The 17,159-nt window shown below is 38.2% G+C and overlaps 1 protein-coding gene across 2 annotated transcripts in view; it reads right to left on the reverse strand.

Annotated features, from left to right (window-relative positions):
* Positions 1-369: 369 nt before the first annotated feature.
* anos1a (anosmin 1a) overlaps positions 370-17,159 on the reverse strand; it is a 34,632-nt gene continuing 17,842 nt past the window's right edge. Inside the window, exons 8-14 of one of the 2 annotated variants that reach the window (XM_079864121.1) lie at positions 15,646-15,787; positions 15,388-15,504; positions 13,081-13,169; positions 12,419-12,590; positions 8,785-9,002; positions 1,756-1,900; positions 370-1,416 (exon numbers count right to left, since the gene is read on the reverse strand). In XM_079864121.1, the coding sequence (XP_079720247.1) occupies positions 1,367-1,416; positions 1,756-1,900; positions 8,785-9,002; positions 12,419-12,590; positions 13,081-13,169; positions 15,388-15,504; positions 15,646-15,787 (933 nt within the window). In that variant the 3' untranslated portion in view covers positions 370-1,366. Of the gene's footprint in view, positions 1,417-1,755; positions 1,901-8,784; positions 9,006-12,418; positions 12,591-13,080; positions 13,170-15,387; positions 15,505-15,645; positions 15,788-17,159 lie in introns of both variants that reach the window. The other variant, XM_079864120.1, reaches the window with a different exon arrangement.

Consider the following 17,159-nt stretch of genomic DNA (forward strand, 5'->3'; position numbering starts at 1 on the left):
TTTGTTTTCACACACACACACACACACACACACACACACACACTGAACCATAACAGAAATAGAAGCAGAACACAATGTAGCTGCATCAACAGGACATCTCATTATAAGTAGTGTGTACATTTGCATCGAAATGAAAAATAAACACAACTATACTGTTGTTAGTGTCAAGGGGTGGAAAAGTTCCTTGCCTTGACTGTTTTGTAGTGTGTTTTAGTAGTAAAATTAGATTACATTTATGTGCATGTTTATATTGATTTGTATTGATTGTGGTATTTACATGATTTTAGAGAATATTGCTTGTGTGGCATGATAGATTTAATTTCCTATTCACCCTGGTAGCACTGTTACAAAACACACAACCAGTATGGTAAAGGGAAAACAAGGTTTAACATCTTTATTCATATAAAATATGTACATTAATATTCATTATCCGTGGGAATTTACAAATATATTTATACAAAATCTCCTTTCAAGGGTTTGTCAGTTTGTGAATGATGCTGGGGGAACCCGCACAAACACACACACACACACACACACACACACACATGCACACACATTCATGCACTCACACACAGACAGTTACAAATCCACATAACACATTTGTATTGCATACATAAATAAATAAAAAAAAAACATACAGTATGTACAGGAATTACATGACTGCAAACAAATATCTCTACAGCAAATTGAGAACGCACCACACAAAACCCTCATAAAATGAAATGGCATTTTCCTTTTAAAGAGCAGGAATATTTTTCATTGATTCCTCATTTGTTGCTATTGACACAATGGGGATACAAACAGTAAAATTCCATGCTTAACGAACACATGCAAAACCACAAACAGTTGTATTGAGTCAAGGCTTATTTACAAGTTAAACCAAATTAGTCATCACATGCAATATTGGATTAAAGAGGGTCCATTTCAGCGCCTAGGGTGAGTGTAACCAGAAATACTTTTTTTCTTTCTTTTTTTTTTTTTAGGGAAGGTGCAATTCAAAACATGCCTTTTAGGCATTTAACCACAAAGGTTTTTTTTTTTTTTTTTTTTTTTTTTTGTATTTGCACTTTGTTTTTATCCTATGCCTTTTGCTTTTGATGCCCAAGTCTTTGTTGCAAATTCAATACTAATTAGTTTGTGGAAGCCGATCCCCCCTACAGGAAATTAATGGGTCTTTAAATATCATAACGTCAATCACAATTTGATCTTCAGATTACAGCAGGTCCCCATTTTGAGTTACTATATGAGGCAACTGACTGGCTCAGGCTGAAACACGATTTGCAATTAACTTTTCTTTGGTTCTTCTGACACTCTGTGTTCCTGAGGAGTCAGTTCTGGTCCAGGATGATTCATTGCAGTGTAGACTTCAGTGCCGTTCTATCACCGACCTTAGATGGTGTTTCTTAATCCTTGGTTCTGCAAAGTTAAATATACACTAGAGTCAGGAGAGGAAAAGCAATTAATCTCAATTACATGATTTATTGGTTGACCTCGACATCAAGAGCTGGGGCTACTTGCACAAGACTTTTGACCTCATATACCCTCTGACCTTTTCCTTCCGATGAACAAGAATGTATTGTCAGCTCACCCTTATTAAGATTTAAGGGTTGGGCTGCATTTTTTTTGCGCAGGAGAGGTCAGTGCCATAGAGATACCGCAAAAGATTACGAAAAAAATTGCGAGAGATTACGCTATTTTAAATAGTATGTGATTTGGTACACAAATGTTGGGGTCTCATAAGTTTAAAGAGCTTACTGTAGTGCAGAACTGGCCTGCTGTGAGCTGGTGTCTGGAAGGTTCTGGATGTTGCTGGGCCTTGTCCTCCCATAGTGATCACCTGCACCTCAAGCCTGTAGAGAGATGCCAACTGAAGACCAGAAACTACCAGGATATTTCGCTCCTATTTGTGAGGAAAGAGAAGGTTTTTTTTTTTAGTTAATCAAGATCATTTGAGTCTGAGAAATAAATAAAATACAAATACACTGTTGTTAAAAATTCTAAATAAAAAAAAAAGAGTCCCTTATGCTCAAAGCTGAATTTAGTTAATCAAAAATACAGTAAAACAGTAATATTGTGAAATATTATTACATTTTTTTCTGTTTTATAATTTAATATATTTTAAAATATAATTTATTTCTGGGATGGCAAAGCAGATTTTTTTTTCAGCAGCCATTACCCCAGTCTTCAATGTCACATGATCCTTCAGAAATAATTATAATATACTGATTTGGTGCTCAACAAACATTTCTTATTGTTGAAAACAGTTGCATATTATTTGTGTGGAAACTGTAATGCATGTTTTTGCTTTACAAAAAGCGACGAGAATACTTTTTGCGAGTAAGCGGCGAGAATACTTTTTGGTCGCAAAAAACAAACACATCAGAACGCCGGCTCATTATTGGCCTACACTTTTCGCGTGAGCACCACGACACATGTTCTGACATAGAACCCAGAAGCGCTCCACTGTTTACTACATGAACAGCTTAGAAGACTGACACAGAAGAGAAGAAATTGTTGAATAAAGTCCTTGTTTTTGCTTCATAACATTAAGGATGAAATGTTTTAACAATGTTTTTACTACCTTTCTGGGTTTTTAACTTTCTGAAAGTTGCAATGACGTTGCTTCATATGGCTGGCTCAGAAACCTCTCGGATTTCATAAAAAATATTTTTTTTGGTTTTCCGAAGATGGGTTTCTTATGAGTTTGGAATGACACGAGGGTGAGTAATTAATGACAGGAATTAAATTTTTGGGTGAACAAAGGTAAGTAAGTGGTTTACCTCAACTTTCAGTTCCAAAAACGGAGGTAATTTTCAGGGTAAGTAGCCATATCAGCTTAATCTCTGAACATAACCCGCTCCGGAGCAGGTTCTGTTCTATGGTTAGTTTACTTCAGAGGTGTTCAGTGCATGTGTGCTCTATTGATAAGGCTCCAGTGGAATCATTGATCTGCATTCAGAAGAGTTTTTTTTTTTTTTTTTTGCAACAGGACGTTTTCTATGCTATAATGTATTTCTATAATTGCACAGACTGATATTTACGTAGTTTAATCAGTCTTTCTTTTTATTATATAATTAGCATCAAACAAACAATAGTTCTTATTCACAGTGATTAAAGATTATTAAACAAAAATACTGAAACATGATTGCACAACCACCAAATAGATGGCGATATGCACTAAGAATGTAAATAACCATTAAATAAAAGAAGAAGTAGAATGGCATGCTTTTTCTTAGCGTTCATTTCCATGGTCATTTCCATTTCGTCGCTCTGTTGAAAATGTTGTGTGTGTTAACAGTGAACATTCTCAGAGTTTGCTTAACTCCCGAACGAGTTTTTGGAACCAGCATACCTTGAGTAAGCAAGGTTTGGGTAAGTCAACCAAGAGTTAAGGGTATGTTTGACGGTAAGATCAATTTGCTTTCTGGAATATTTCCTTTGTTCTGTTTTCCCGCTCTTTATTAGTTACTATGGATTTTGATTAGCCCTTTGCACCTGTTCTGTTTTATCTTAAAGGGGTCATATAATGCCATTTTTGTACAAGTTAATATGATTCTTTAGGGTCTAAATGAAAAGTTTGTAATATACTTTAATTAAAAATTCTCATTAGTATTGTAAGAAAACATTTTACCTGGTCAAAAACAGCTCTTTTTTCAGCACGCCATTTAAGTGCATGTGTCTTTAAATGATAATGAGCTTTGCTCACCCCGCCCCTCTGTTCTGTGGGGCGTTTTGACACAATACACGTGGAGTGTTGCGTTGACAACAGTTGAAGGTATATTTTGGAGAAAGAATGGCAGCGGGAGTCTCTGAGGACACATCTGTGCAACCGAATCAATTTGAACCGAAAATGGACCCGGAACAAGATGACGCCCCGAAGAAGTTAGACAATTAAGGCTCAAACATACGTTTCTGAATGGTTGGTTAAAGTAATGTCACTTTGATCTATCTTTGTATGTACTGGCAGGGTAGAGTAGTGAGATACGAACGCTATGTGTTTACTGATGTATACGTAAGTTCATTGACATTGATGTTACAGCTAATGGTCATGAAAAACTTTTTTTCGGTAAATGTAGGCTTGTCCGTGATGCGTAACGTTATCTATGCAGTGTTAGGTACTGTTAGGGCTGAAGCACTAAAATTTTACCGATCTGTTAAAAAAATAACCAGTCTGTGAGACAGTCAGGAGCTAAATTTGATTCATTCGTTGCTATAGGAAAGGAAGAATTTACTAAACTCGTTAAATCATCTAAATCTACAACATGTATGTTAGACCCTATACCAACTAAGCTACTGAAAGAGATGCTTCCAGAGGTCATAGATCCTCTTCTTAATATCATTCATTCATCTTTGTCACTAGGATATGTACCAAAAAACTTTAAGTTGGCTATGATTAAACCGCTTGTTAAAAAAACGCAACTTGATCCTACAGAATTAGTCAATTACAGGCCGATCTCGAATCTACCTTTTCTGTCAAAGATACTAGAAAAGGCAGTATCTTCACAACTGTGTTCCTTTCTTGAAAGAAATGATATCTGCGAGGATTTCCAGTCCGGATTTAGACCGTACCATAGTACTGAGACTGCTCTCGTTAGAGTCACAAATGATTTGCTCTTATCATCCGATTGTGGTTGTATCTCTCTATTAGTGTTACTCGATCTTAGTGCTGCATTTGATACTATTGACCACAACATTCTTTTAAATAGACTAGAAAACTATGTTGGCATTAGTGGAATTGCACTAGCATGGTTTAAATCATACTTATCTGACCGTTATCAGTTTGTAGCAGTAAATGAAGAGATGTCTTATCGATCATAAGTTCAGTATGGCGTACCACAAGGCTCAGTACTAGGACCGCTGCTGTTCACTCTGTACATGCTACCATTAGGAGATATCATTAGGAAACATGGAATTAGCTTCCACTGTTATGCCGACGATACTCAGCTCTATATTTCTTCAAAACCTAACGAAACTTACCAATTCACTAAATTAAAGGGATAGTTCACTTTGAAATTAAATTTTGGTATGTTTTAGCTTACCTCAAGGGCATCCAAGATGTAGATGTCTTTGTTTCCGCAGTAGTTTCAATTTTGATATTTTTAGGTCAAACTGTTCTTATCTGTCAGTCATATAATGCAGGTCTATGGTCACCACCTCAAAGAGCATGCACAAACGATAAAAACGATGTAAATACTGTTCGTTTTCTCACACAAACCGCTCGTTTCGTGTCTTGGGCCATCAATGTGTACTTACGATGGGGAATTGTTTAATTTGGACTTCTCTGTGCATGCTCTTTGAGGTGGTGACCATAGACCTGCATTATATGACTGACTTATATCCCTTTAACAGAATGCATAGCTGATATAAAAAATTGGATGACTCGTAATTTCCTACTTCTAAATTCTGAAAAAACAGAGATTCTAATTATTGGACAAAAAACTTCCTCACGTAATAACCTAGAATACTGTCTAACACTTGATGGCTGCTCTGTCAAGTCTTCGTCGCCGGTTAGGAACCTGGGTGTGCTTTTGATACCAATCTTTCATTTGAAAGTCACATGTCTAGTATCTGTAAAACCACATTTTTCCATCTTAAAAATATATCTAAATTACCCCATATGCTCTCATTGACAAATGCGGAACAATTAGTTCATGCGTTCATGACCTCAAGGCTAGATTATTGTAATGCTCTACTGGGTGGTTGCCCTGCACGCTTAATAAACAAACTACAGCTAGTTCAAAATGCAGCAGCTCGAGTTCTTACCAGAACCAGGAATTATGACCATATTAGCCCAGTTCTGTCAAAACTGCATTGGCTCCCTATTAAACATCGCATCAATTTTAAAATATTGCTGATTACTTACAAAGCACTAAATGGTTTAGCTCCGCAGTACTTGAGCAAGCTCTTAACGCATTATAGTCCTGCACGTCTATTGCGATCTCAAAATTCCTAGTTGACCAGTTGATAATACCTAGAATATCAAAATCGACTGCTGGCGGTAGATCCTTTTCCTATTTAGTACCAAAACTTCCTTTTTTATTTACTAAATTTGTAATTTAGCAGAACAATCTTCCTAACATTGTCCGGGAAGCAGACACACTCTGTCAGTTTAAAGATTAAATCTAGACTCATTAAAGACACATCTCTTTGACCTAGCATTCATATAACACATTATAGACTTCTATAATCCAATGTTAGGCTGCATAGATTAGGTCAGCTGGAACCGGGAACACTTCCCATAAATCCTGATGTACTCGTTACATCATGAGAAGAATGGCATCTATGCTGATTTTAGTGTCTTTGTTTATCCCAAGGTTTTCCCGCAGCCTGCCGGATCCAGGCTGTATCCAGATCTGACGAAGGACCTTCGCCTGGACCCGATGTCAACGCAGTGCTGAAGTGCCAACTAGTCTCTCCCTATGGAGGATCCCTTTACCACTCTACAGATAAAGCGTCGTCGGGGAAACTCAATTTGCGTATCTACCCCGAATTGATAAAATAAAATAAAATTCTGTATCAAAACTATAAGGAAACACCAGTACTTTGTTTAGGCTTGGTTTGTAGGGAATTACAAACTTGTGCACATATATTCAAACGCACATAACTATAGAACCAATTCTTAATGCGCATGTGAACGCCATCAGCGTTTCTCACAGGTTCGCGTTTAAAGTTTGTGTAGAGAGAATGGTGTCGTCTTAGCGGCCCCTAATTTAATAACAAATGATCGTTGCGACGGAAGCGAATCAATCAAAACTAACTTTAACTGGAAAATAACTTTATTAAAGAACCGCTATAAAGCCAAAACAATCTTACCTTAAATTATATGTTTATCTCTGTAAAGCTGCTTTGAAACAATCTACATTGTTAAAAGCGCTATATAAATGAAGTTGACTTGACTTGACATGACAGTCATTAGGCACATAAACAACACATACTCAGACAGGAGCTAATCCCTTTTTCAATGTTCTCATTTATAAAGCAGTCTGGTGAAATGATTCGTGCAAACATGAAAGCATTGACGTTGATCGTGGGGAATATTCCCTTCGAAAAAAAAAAACTCAGCCACTGCGTCTTCAGCGGTTCGGATTTAGGAACATCAAAATGACTGCTGTGTTCGTTATTACACCCAAGAACAGAATACCACAATCGCTTAGACGCCATTCTGTATCAACAATGGCGGACTATGATGACAGCTCGCTCAGGGCCGCTGTGTTGAAACGCTGCTGTCAATTAACAATCGTGGGAGGGGTGTCCGACCGCGTGACGTCACACGGTCAGACGGCTCGATTTGAGACAGGGGAAAACATATAAGGAGATAAAAAAAAAAACACTGGATGGATTTTTATCATTATATGATGGTTGTGTACAGGCACTGCCAACACACATTTCAGTACAATCAACTTGTAAAAGTGCATGTACCATTATACCCTTTAATTACTGCCTGTTTATAAGCCCTTAGTTTCCTCTGTTCAGTGTTCGGTCTCGTTTTCTATGTGGTTTTTCCATGTTATATTTATCCTTTTGATCTCCTGAGTGTTCCGTTTTAGGATTTATTTATTTTATTGAAGACTATTTATTTGTTTGTGAAGTTCTTAAACTTAATTTTCGGCAGAGCCGGACAGTAACTGAGTACATTTACTTGAGTACAGTACTTAAGTACAGTTTTGAGGGATCTGTACTTTACTCGAGTATCATTTTTGGGGAGTACTCATGACTTTACTCAAGTACATTTGAGAGGCAAATATTGTACTCTTTACTCCACTACATTTCTATCCATAACTGTGAGTACCCGTTACTACTTCTAAAAAAAAAAAAAAAAAAAGGAAAAAAGAAACATCTCGGAAACCCTCTCAAATGTGATTGGATTGTGCAGGCGCCACTGATTGGGACAGCCTATCAGTAATCACCTTCAGCTTTCCGCCTTCAGGGATGACTTCCCTAATGAACATTCATGAGTCTTCCCCTACCATCCTGGGAAAAAAAATATCACATCCCGGGAATGTGCCAAGCCGTGGCCCCACCTCGCCAGACTATTTCAATTTTCTGAACAAGTTGATGATAGTTTTCGCTTCAAGTGTTTGCTGTGTTTACCAATGTAAGCACTGTGGCAGTAGTAATGCAATATTTAGAAAATGTACTCTTGTACTCTTGATACTCAAGTACTTTTAAAAACAAGTACTTTAGTACTTTTACTTAAGTAGACATCTGACTGTAGTACTTTTACTTGTACTTGAGTAAAATTTAGCAAGGGGTATCTGTACTTTTACTCAAGTAATGTAGCTGTGTACTCTGTCCGCCTCTGATTTTCGGGAGGAGTGAACCCTTTTAATCTTTCAATTAACTGCATCAACTGTTTTGGCATCCCTCCACCTCCACAACTCCACCAAAATAATTTAGGCATTTTGCTACTAGACTCATCTTACAAACATTAGAAGTCACACTGGGTGGTATATCTAAGCTTGAGTTGAAGCTGCTTCCTAGAGCCCCTCCACTGCGGACAGCAAGCCAAATAAGTTTAACCTTAATAGCTATATAGGCAAAATCGTGAAACCTCCATTGTTGTGCGTTTACTACAACAACCACACGTTATAAGAACAGTAAGAACTAAGTGTAGAACAGAATTAAGCTAAGAAACCAATTCAGTATGAAGTTCATGCTGGTTTGGTGATCCAGCTGCTGGACCTGCATGCTAGTGCCTAAAACGAAACATATCCTGGTTGACCAGGATCCCTTGCCAGGGAACATAGTGTATGCTTGTGACCAATTGTTCTGAACGTGACTTACTGGAGGTAGGATCTGAGACTGGGATATGAGGCTGTTGGGCAGATTATTTATGCGGCTCTCTGTGATGACCTCTGCCCATGTGACCTGATACCCTGTGACCTGTTGTGGAGGTTGAGGCATGGCCACCACCCATGAGAACAGGCCTGTCACATTCCCCATGTAGACCGAGAACGCTGCCGTCAGGTTCTCTGCCCTGACCAGGACCTTTGGAAGAGCCACTGCTGATTTGAGAAAACAAAGAATCATATAAGAAACATAAAACCATATACAAATAAAAAGTGATGCAATTGTTTTCCCTGTATTGATAACATTTTGGGATTGTTTTGGGTGCATAAAGTGAAATATGTCACAGTGATATAATATAAGTAGTTCATGATATAATCTATTATTGTTTCTTAGAAAACAAAATATTTTAAACAAAACTGCCTCATTGCTTCTTAATTTATAAAAAAAATTCATATGGCAGTATATCAGCCTGTACGTCATAGGCACGAGGCCGAAGGCCAAGGCCACAACGAACTGTTGTTTATATACTGTATGTATATATATATATATATATATATATATATACAGTATACTGTATATAAGTGAGCAGAGCATGGCCGAGAGCCGTGGGAGCGGAGCGAGATAGGGTGGATGAGTGACATGAGTCTGGAGTCCCACAGAGGAGCTAATAAACATTTCCTAGTACTTTAATTATAATATATATATATATATATATAAATATATATATATATATTTCCCTTTCGAAAGGGAACTTGCGCTGCATCCCCTAGCATGAAGCGTGAGTCTAAACATGACAATGAACTTGACATTGGCAGGCGGCAGGCTATGACGTCACCGCTGGTGCGACTGTGAGTATAAAAGGTCACTTGTGAAATTTGTCAACCTCTTTCTTGTCTTCAGGAGACTGTTTGTTTGGACATAAGGGAGGAGCATTCGTGTTTAGCTCCTGATGGAGTTGAATGCGTGCATTACGTGGGTCTCATCTCGCTATAGAGAGGATTTCTCAATGAAAAGCTATGTTCGCGCTGTACCTATTTTAGAGGGATGTGGGATGCGCATTTGGGTGCAATGCTGTCTTCTCTTCGAAGAAGCTGGATGCGCTAAGTATGATGCATTCACAAGACTGACTACAAGAGACAGGTAAGAATTTTTTTTTCCCTTTCTGCTCTCTCCTGAGGGATAGTAGTTAGTGTTTGCACGAGCGCATTCGGCTGCTCTCAAGGGAGTTTAAGGCACTCATAGCGATGTATTCGTGTCTGTTCTCGTATGATTCTTTTCAGAGTGATAGAATCTGATGCGTGAACTAGCACGTTTGACTATCCAGGGGGTCAAATGCACGCTTTTTGCTATGCGTCGCAGTAATTGTTCCACCCGGGCTTGACTCACTCCTGAGGGAGGAGAGTTGAGCGTCTGCACTCCGCTGTTCGGGTTCCGTGGCCACCATTACGGTGAGGCGGGATTTAGCATGGGGGTAGTAGACAGAGCAGGGACTAGTTAAACAGAATGTTTCCTTTTTTGGCACCTCAAATTGGCTCATGAGACAGACTTTATTGACAGAGTCGTCATGCTGTCCTTAGAGATCAGCTAGGCAGTACGCTAGGTTGTTAGGCTCTCTGTGAGCCTCCTTGATTACTGCCTTTACAGTAGCGGAGTGTTGTTAGGCCTCCTCTCTTTATACAGAGAGTCACTCTTTCAGGCCCCTGCTCCCAAGAGCTCCGCTGAATAGCGGGTATGAGTTCCTCCTTGGTAAGTTGTTCTGAGCGTAGCACGCCTCTGTACCCAGAGCTCGGCAGGCAGTAGTGCTGTGTTTGGGCTCTTTGCGAGCCTTCTTGGCCACTGCTTTCAAAAGGAAGTTGGTTGTGAATGCGTTGTCTCACGCCAGATAGATTATTAAGAAGTAGGCTCTCAGTGAGCCTCCTTAGTTTCTATGGAGCATGGTGTTTTTGCTTAGGACACTGCTAGGCCTCCTCTTCCATGTTTTAGAGAGTTGTCATGTTAAGGCCTTCGTCCGCAGAGCTCCTACACACAGTGGTGCTGAGTTGTCAGGCTTTTGAGCCTCCATGGCCACTGCCTTTAGGAAGCGCCATAGGGCGGCAGCGCCGTCTCAAGACCTTGGACCGAGCGAAGTGAGACCTGAGTGTAGGAAACCAGTGCGTAAAATGCGGTTTTCCATCCTGGGGTTTAGCCTCCACTCTTTTGAGCTTCACCTACATACGGTATGAATTGATTAGGCTCCTCATTATGAGAAGGCCCCTGCTTTTTAGTAGGCGGTGTTGTCAAGTCATTAGGCTCCCTTTAATCCTCCTTGGATACTGCTTTTATAAAAGATATTCCGAGTTGTTGGCTCGTTTTAAGCCTCCTTGGAGCTGCCCTGGGTATAGAATGTAGTTAGGCCTCATCTCTTTTTTGAGAGTCAGCATATTGAGGCCTCTGTTCTTGTTTTTTAACCAGATTTGGGCAGTAGCGCTGAGATGTAGGCTCCCCTGAGCTCCATTTGTTATTTTAGTGTCAAGTTGCTATGCATTTTTTAGGCCTCCCTGACATGCACTGGATGTAACTAGGCTTCCTAGCTCATTATCTTAAGGCCTCCATCATCATCCGAGCTCAGCCTGGGTCTAAGTTGTTAGGTTCTCTGTAAGCCTCCTTGGTCACTGCTCTTGAACCAGAGCGTTGTTAGGTCTTCTCTCACTTAAGAGAGTCATTCTATAAGAGGCCTCCGCTCCTCTGAGCTCCTCCCATTATTGTGGTAGGCTGCTAGCCCTGTTATTTAGCTTCCTTGACAGAGGTAGGACGTACTGTATTCATCCTATGAGCTCAGACATAGGCTAAGTGGTTACTGTGGTCCTTGGCTACTGTGCTGATAGGCATCCTCTTGCTAGAGAGAGTTATTTTTATTGAGGCCTCCGCTCTCTTGAGCTCTGCTACGATAGCGATTGCAAGTGGTAGGCTCTATGTGAGTCTCCTTGCAAGATATACTGAGCGAAGGGCATTGTTAGGTCTCCGCTTGATTTAGATAGTCGTCATACTGAGATCTACTTAGTTCAGCCAATAGGGCACTCATCCCTTCAGTGTGGGTATGCCGTTCCCCATAGCGACCCCTAGGGGACACGGCGTGAGTTTCCTATTGAAAGGGAACGTCTCAGGGAACCATGGTTAAAACAATATGGAACGAGACACTGCGCCCCTTTGCCATGATTCCAGTATTCCTGCACACGTCTCCTTCAGACAAGAAGTGGATGACGTATTTCTCAGGTGCCCTTTTATACTCACGCACCAGTGGTGATGTCATAGGCTGCCGCCTATTTTCATTGTCGTGTTTGGACCAGTTATGCCGGAGGCATTCCCCATATGCCGGAGGCATTCCCAGAGGCATTCCCTTAGGGGACGCAACGTCTCGTTCCCTATTCTCAGGGAACCATGGTTACATGCGTAACATGAGACAATATATATATATATATATATATATATATATATATATATATATATATATATATATATATATATATTATGGACACTCTTATACATCGACCTACAAGTTTGATCCAACATATCTCATAAATGGTTTTGCAGATTACGCTAATGATTTGTAGCAATACAGTCCTCATATTTTTTGAAAGCTCAGATTCACCTGAGACTGTAGAGCAGGGGATGGGTTTGGGACTCTTGCTCTGGATGGTAGCACAGGAAGGGGTGTAGAAGTTTGTGCTTTCCGCCTGGGCTCGACCCTTTGTTCCGACAGGCTGAATAATCACCTTATACTTGCAAGAGAACTGAAGACCAGGAAGGCTAGCAAAATTCTCCTGTTCAGTGATATGAAAAAAAATATATATTCTTTGGTCCAACTCCACTGAAAAGAATTCAAGGAGAAATATGATGACTGATCACCTATCAACACATCCAGCATAGCTGTGGGCCTCAATGGGAAAATCTATAGTTCATGTTTTCTATATGTCAAGAAAGATTAATTTTCATGCTGAAAAAATACATTTTCTCCTTTGAGTGTGTCATAGATTTTAACAAAGTTTCTTACTTTGAAAAAGACACAATCACATTGATGAAAATCTAATTATTAAAGATGTTTAAAAGAATACTTTGTCTCATATTTCTCTGCAATTTAGTAAATAAATCTTTCTGGAATTTGGATGTGCCTCAAAATGGTGAGTTATCTGCCATTTATGATCAATGAACACCACACGAACCCTCTCCCCGGAAATTCATCTTATGTATGAGCTGTCAGAATGTGACCTCGCACCTGTAGGGAGGATGGAAGACACATTCCTGACTGGTTACCTGGGTGATGAGCTTCTCCTGGGATCTGGATCCATTGTGACTGCAGAATTCCGGAGACCACTGCACACGGTAACGATTCACAGTGGGATCTGAAAAGGAGAGACAGATAAATGCCAGATTCCGAAATGTGATTATGGAGCACTTTGAGTGGGGGAAGGGAAGTTTTTGTCAGTTTGCTCCACTCACGTATGCTGTTCCAGACCGGCTTCCAGCCTGTGCTTTGCTTGGTGACACTATTTCTATGGGTTGGCTGAGAAGGATTACAGTATATGAACTAACTGGCCAAATTTTGTCTGAAAAATAAGTTATTTGTTATTAATTTGTTTATGTTATACTATTTATTTGTTACTATTTTATATCTCAGCAATTTCACACATCCAATTGCTCTAGTGTGTACTGAATATCAGCGCTGTTTCTTGTATGATACTGTCGTTCATGCAACAATTAAAAATCATAATTAACATCCCCATGTCTTTCCAAAAATGTATGCATTTCTTTATATGTGACCCTGGACCACAAAACCAGTCTTATGTGTATTTTTTCTAAAATTGAGATTTATACATCATGTGAAAGCTGAATACATACTCTTTCCATTGATGTATGGTTTATTAGGATAGAACAATATTTGGCCGAGATACAACTATTTGAAAATCTGGAATCTGAGGGTGCAAAAAAATCGAAATATTGAGAAAATCGCCTTTAAAGTTGTCCATTTCTATTGGCGATAGTGCTGCATCCATTCACAAAAATAAATGTTTTATATATTTAAGGTGGGAAATTTACAAAATACCTTCATGGAACATGATCTTTACTTAATATCCTAATGATTTTTGACATAAAAGTAAAATCTATAATTTTGACCCATACAATGTTTTGTTGGCTATTGCCACAAATATACCCGTGCAACATAAGACTGGTTTTGTGATCCAGGGTCACATATTGTTGAACACAAAAATATATATTTTATTTTTTGTTCATGTGTGTTGTGTTGTCCATACAAAAAAAAAAAAAATAATACAGTGAAAGTCAGCAGTGTTTTTGGCTTTCATTGTTTTGAATATCTCCAAAATATCTTCTTTTGTGTAAAAAGAAAAAAACGACTTTCTAGTTTGGAACAACATAATGAGTAATGAGTAGTGAGTGATGTCAATTTTCATTTTTGGGTGAATGATCCCTTTCAATACATCTGAAGTTATGTTTATATTAGGTGTCTTTAACTATTTTGTACTTGCATCGAAGAAAAAGTACAATGTATGGATTGTTCTTATGTTTTATTGCAAAACACTTTTGCTGCTATTGAGGAGGGATACGGATAAGGTTTGGGACAGGTTTTGGTGGTATGGGTAAATTTAAGGATGGGTTAAGGTGCAAGGGAAGAGTTAACAGTGTAATTATAGATGTAATTCCAGAAATTACTTACAGATGCAAATACATTCAGGTAATAATAACAATATAAGTGCAAAGTAAAAACATGTATGTACATAATAGGTGCATTGTATCAAATTATTAATTTCAATGTTATAATAGTAGTTAAAGACACCTAATATAAAGTGGGACCAAAAGGGTCAAAATATTTAAAAGCATGGATAAGCCTTCCCATTGTAACTAAAACATTTTTTTGTTGTTGTTGTTGTTGTCTGTATCAGTTAATGAACGGTTAATGATTCACTGGTAATCATCAGTAATGATCTATTTAGACCTTACAAGTAATCAGTGCTCAGTAATACGGCCAGTAGAAATTCATGCTTGCTATGCATCCAGAAAATATGCAAAACCAAGCAAAATATGCAAAGCAAAGCAATCTTGATAATGTGCCTGACAGATTAGTATGAGGTAAATCTGTGGGACATCCATTAGAGAGATTAAGGGATTTGACATGTGGCCAGTGTGAGTCTTAAGTTATTGAAATAAATAAAATAAAAACATCCTTGGTCAAGGAGAAGATTTCAAGCAACATTTTGCATGGCTTGGTATGAATTAAATGTTTTCGTTTCTATGACAGTTTTCATTTTTGAGTTTAATGTAGGATTAACTCATCACTCACTGACAGAATGAAACAGTTTAAATGTAATTTGCAGCATGCGAAGTTAGGCCGAGACATGCCTCGTCAGCTCATGTTAGCACACAAACAGGTCCTCACTTACTTCAGTAGTTCTTATCTCTTCCCAAACAAAGAGTTATTGTTCTTCATTTAATTACACATATTCTGATTCTTAACTCTTTAATAAGCACAATGTTTACATAATTACAAAACATAGCTGTGAGAAAAAAACAGATAAAAGACATGGCATATTGCATCTGTCATACCTTTCTTTTTCCAGTAAACCCGGACCTGAAGCTGTCCGTCTTGATAGAATGGAGTGCCCACGTCTAATATATCTGACTGGGGTTTTATAAAGACCGTGCTGACTGTGGGTTCCAAATCTGAATGACATCAAATATGGAGGAAAAGTATAACATTACAAATTCAAAACATTTACAGCTGTTTTCACTGTATTTCACAACACCCAAATGAGTGCTGTTATGTATCAAGTACAAATGTACAGCAATTAAATAGTTTTGTACCAGATTGTCTTTGGCTTGTAGTAAACTGAAGAATGGCCTTGGAGCTCTTGATGGGGACCTGACCCCAGTATGAAACTGCCTGCAACTCCACAGTGTAACTCCTGTTCTCTCCCAAGTCATCCAGCTCAGCATAGGTAGAGTCCTACACACACACACAAGACCCACAGGGATGCATTTGAAAAGTCACACAAAAAGAAAAGAAAAAGAAAAAAGGAATGAACAATGTACCTATATGAAAATAGAAGGTAAGCCCATGTGCAATTTTTAACTACCCAGTAATCCAGAGGTGTCAAACTCATATTACGTCGAGGCTCAAGGGTCATACAAAACGTCACCTTACGCACGCAAGCCAAAAATATTTTGTTTGTTAAACCTTGAAGAAGCCTAATCACAAAAAGAGCATATGTGCTTTTGGACATAACCCAAAATCAAATTTAGCTCCTTTATTAACCAATATTGGGAGCAATTTACTGATTTCAGTCACCAGAGACCTTGAGTTTACTTTGCACATGAAATAATTAGGGAATATTAATCAAATTAAAAAAAGAGAAACCCACTCATTGGTCTGACCTGGATAACTTGAGTAGATTTAATAAGCCTCTGGAAGCATAACTGAACATGAACATGAAAATGAAGTTAGGCCATCACTTCTAAAAAGAACCATTATTTATCTTAGTGTGAAGAACATTTTAATGATCTGATGGACTTTTTTCCTACTATAAAGAACCTTTTTTGCAATGGATAGGTACTGTGGATGTTAAAGGTTAGATGTCAATAAAGAGTGTTGGGGTCATTTCAATTTACGGCATCAGCATCAAATCAGTATTAGTGCATTATATGTATCTAATCATTTTTTGCCACTAAAAATCTTTCATTATATATGGTCCATTATTGCTGTGAGCATCTATGACAAACGTCAAAGTGGGAAAATTAATTGGGTTGCCCTGGGAAAGAGTCACTCATAGATTTAGTTTCAACAAGATTCTGAAGTGCTGAATGCCATTCATAATTAAATATGAAAACTACAAACTACCATTCAAAGGTTTGTGGATAGAAGTTTTTTTTAAATAAATTAATACTTTTAGTGAGCAAATCTGCAATAAATTGATCAAAAGTGACAGTAAAGACTGGTACACTGATACAAAACATGTCACAATATTATACTGTATTTTTGATCAAATAAATGCAGCTTTGGTGAACATCCTCTCCTGTGTGAAGAATCCTCTTTCAAAATATTTTTTTAACAATTGTACCAACCCCGTAGTGTGTAATATACAACTGCTGTAGATAATAAAATATTATAGAAATATCATACCAATAAAATAAATGAATACAAATGTTTTCAGCATATTTCAGTTGCAAGTTTTCTCCAAAATATCCCACAGGCCATATTAGATTCCCCTGCTTTAATCCAATAACATGTGATCTGATATTGTAGCGGAGTCACATGTTAATAATAAAACTACTATTAATCACATAAATCATAGTAATAGAGAACGCCAAATTCAATGTTA

The sequence above is a fragment of the Squalius cephalus genome (assembly GCF_949319135.1).
Source record: "Squalius cephalus genome assembly, chromosome: 2".
In the NCBI taxonomy this organism is placed as follows: Eukaryota; Metazoa; Chordata; class Actinopteri; order Cypriniformes; family Leuciscidae; genus Squalius; species Squalius cephalus.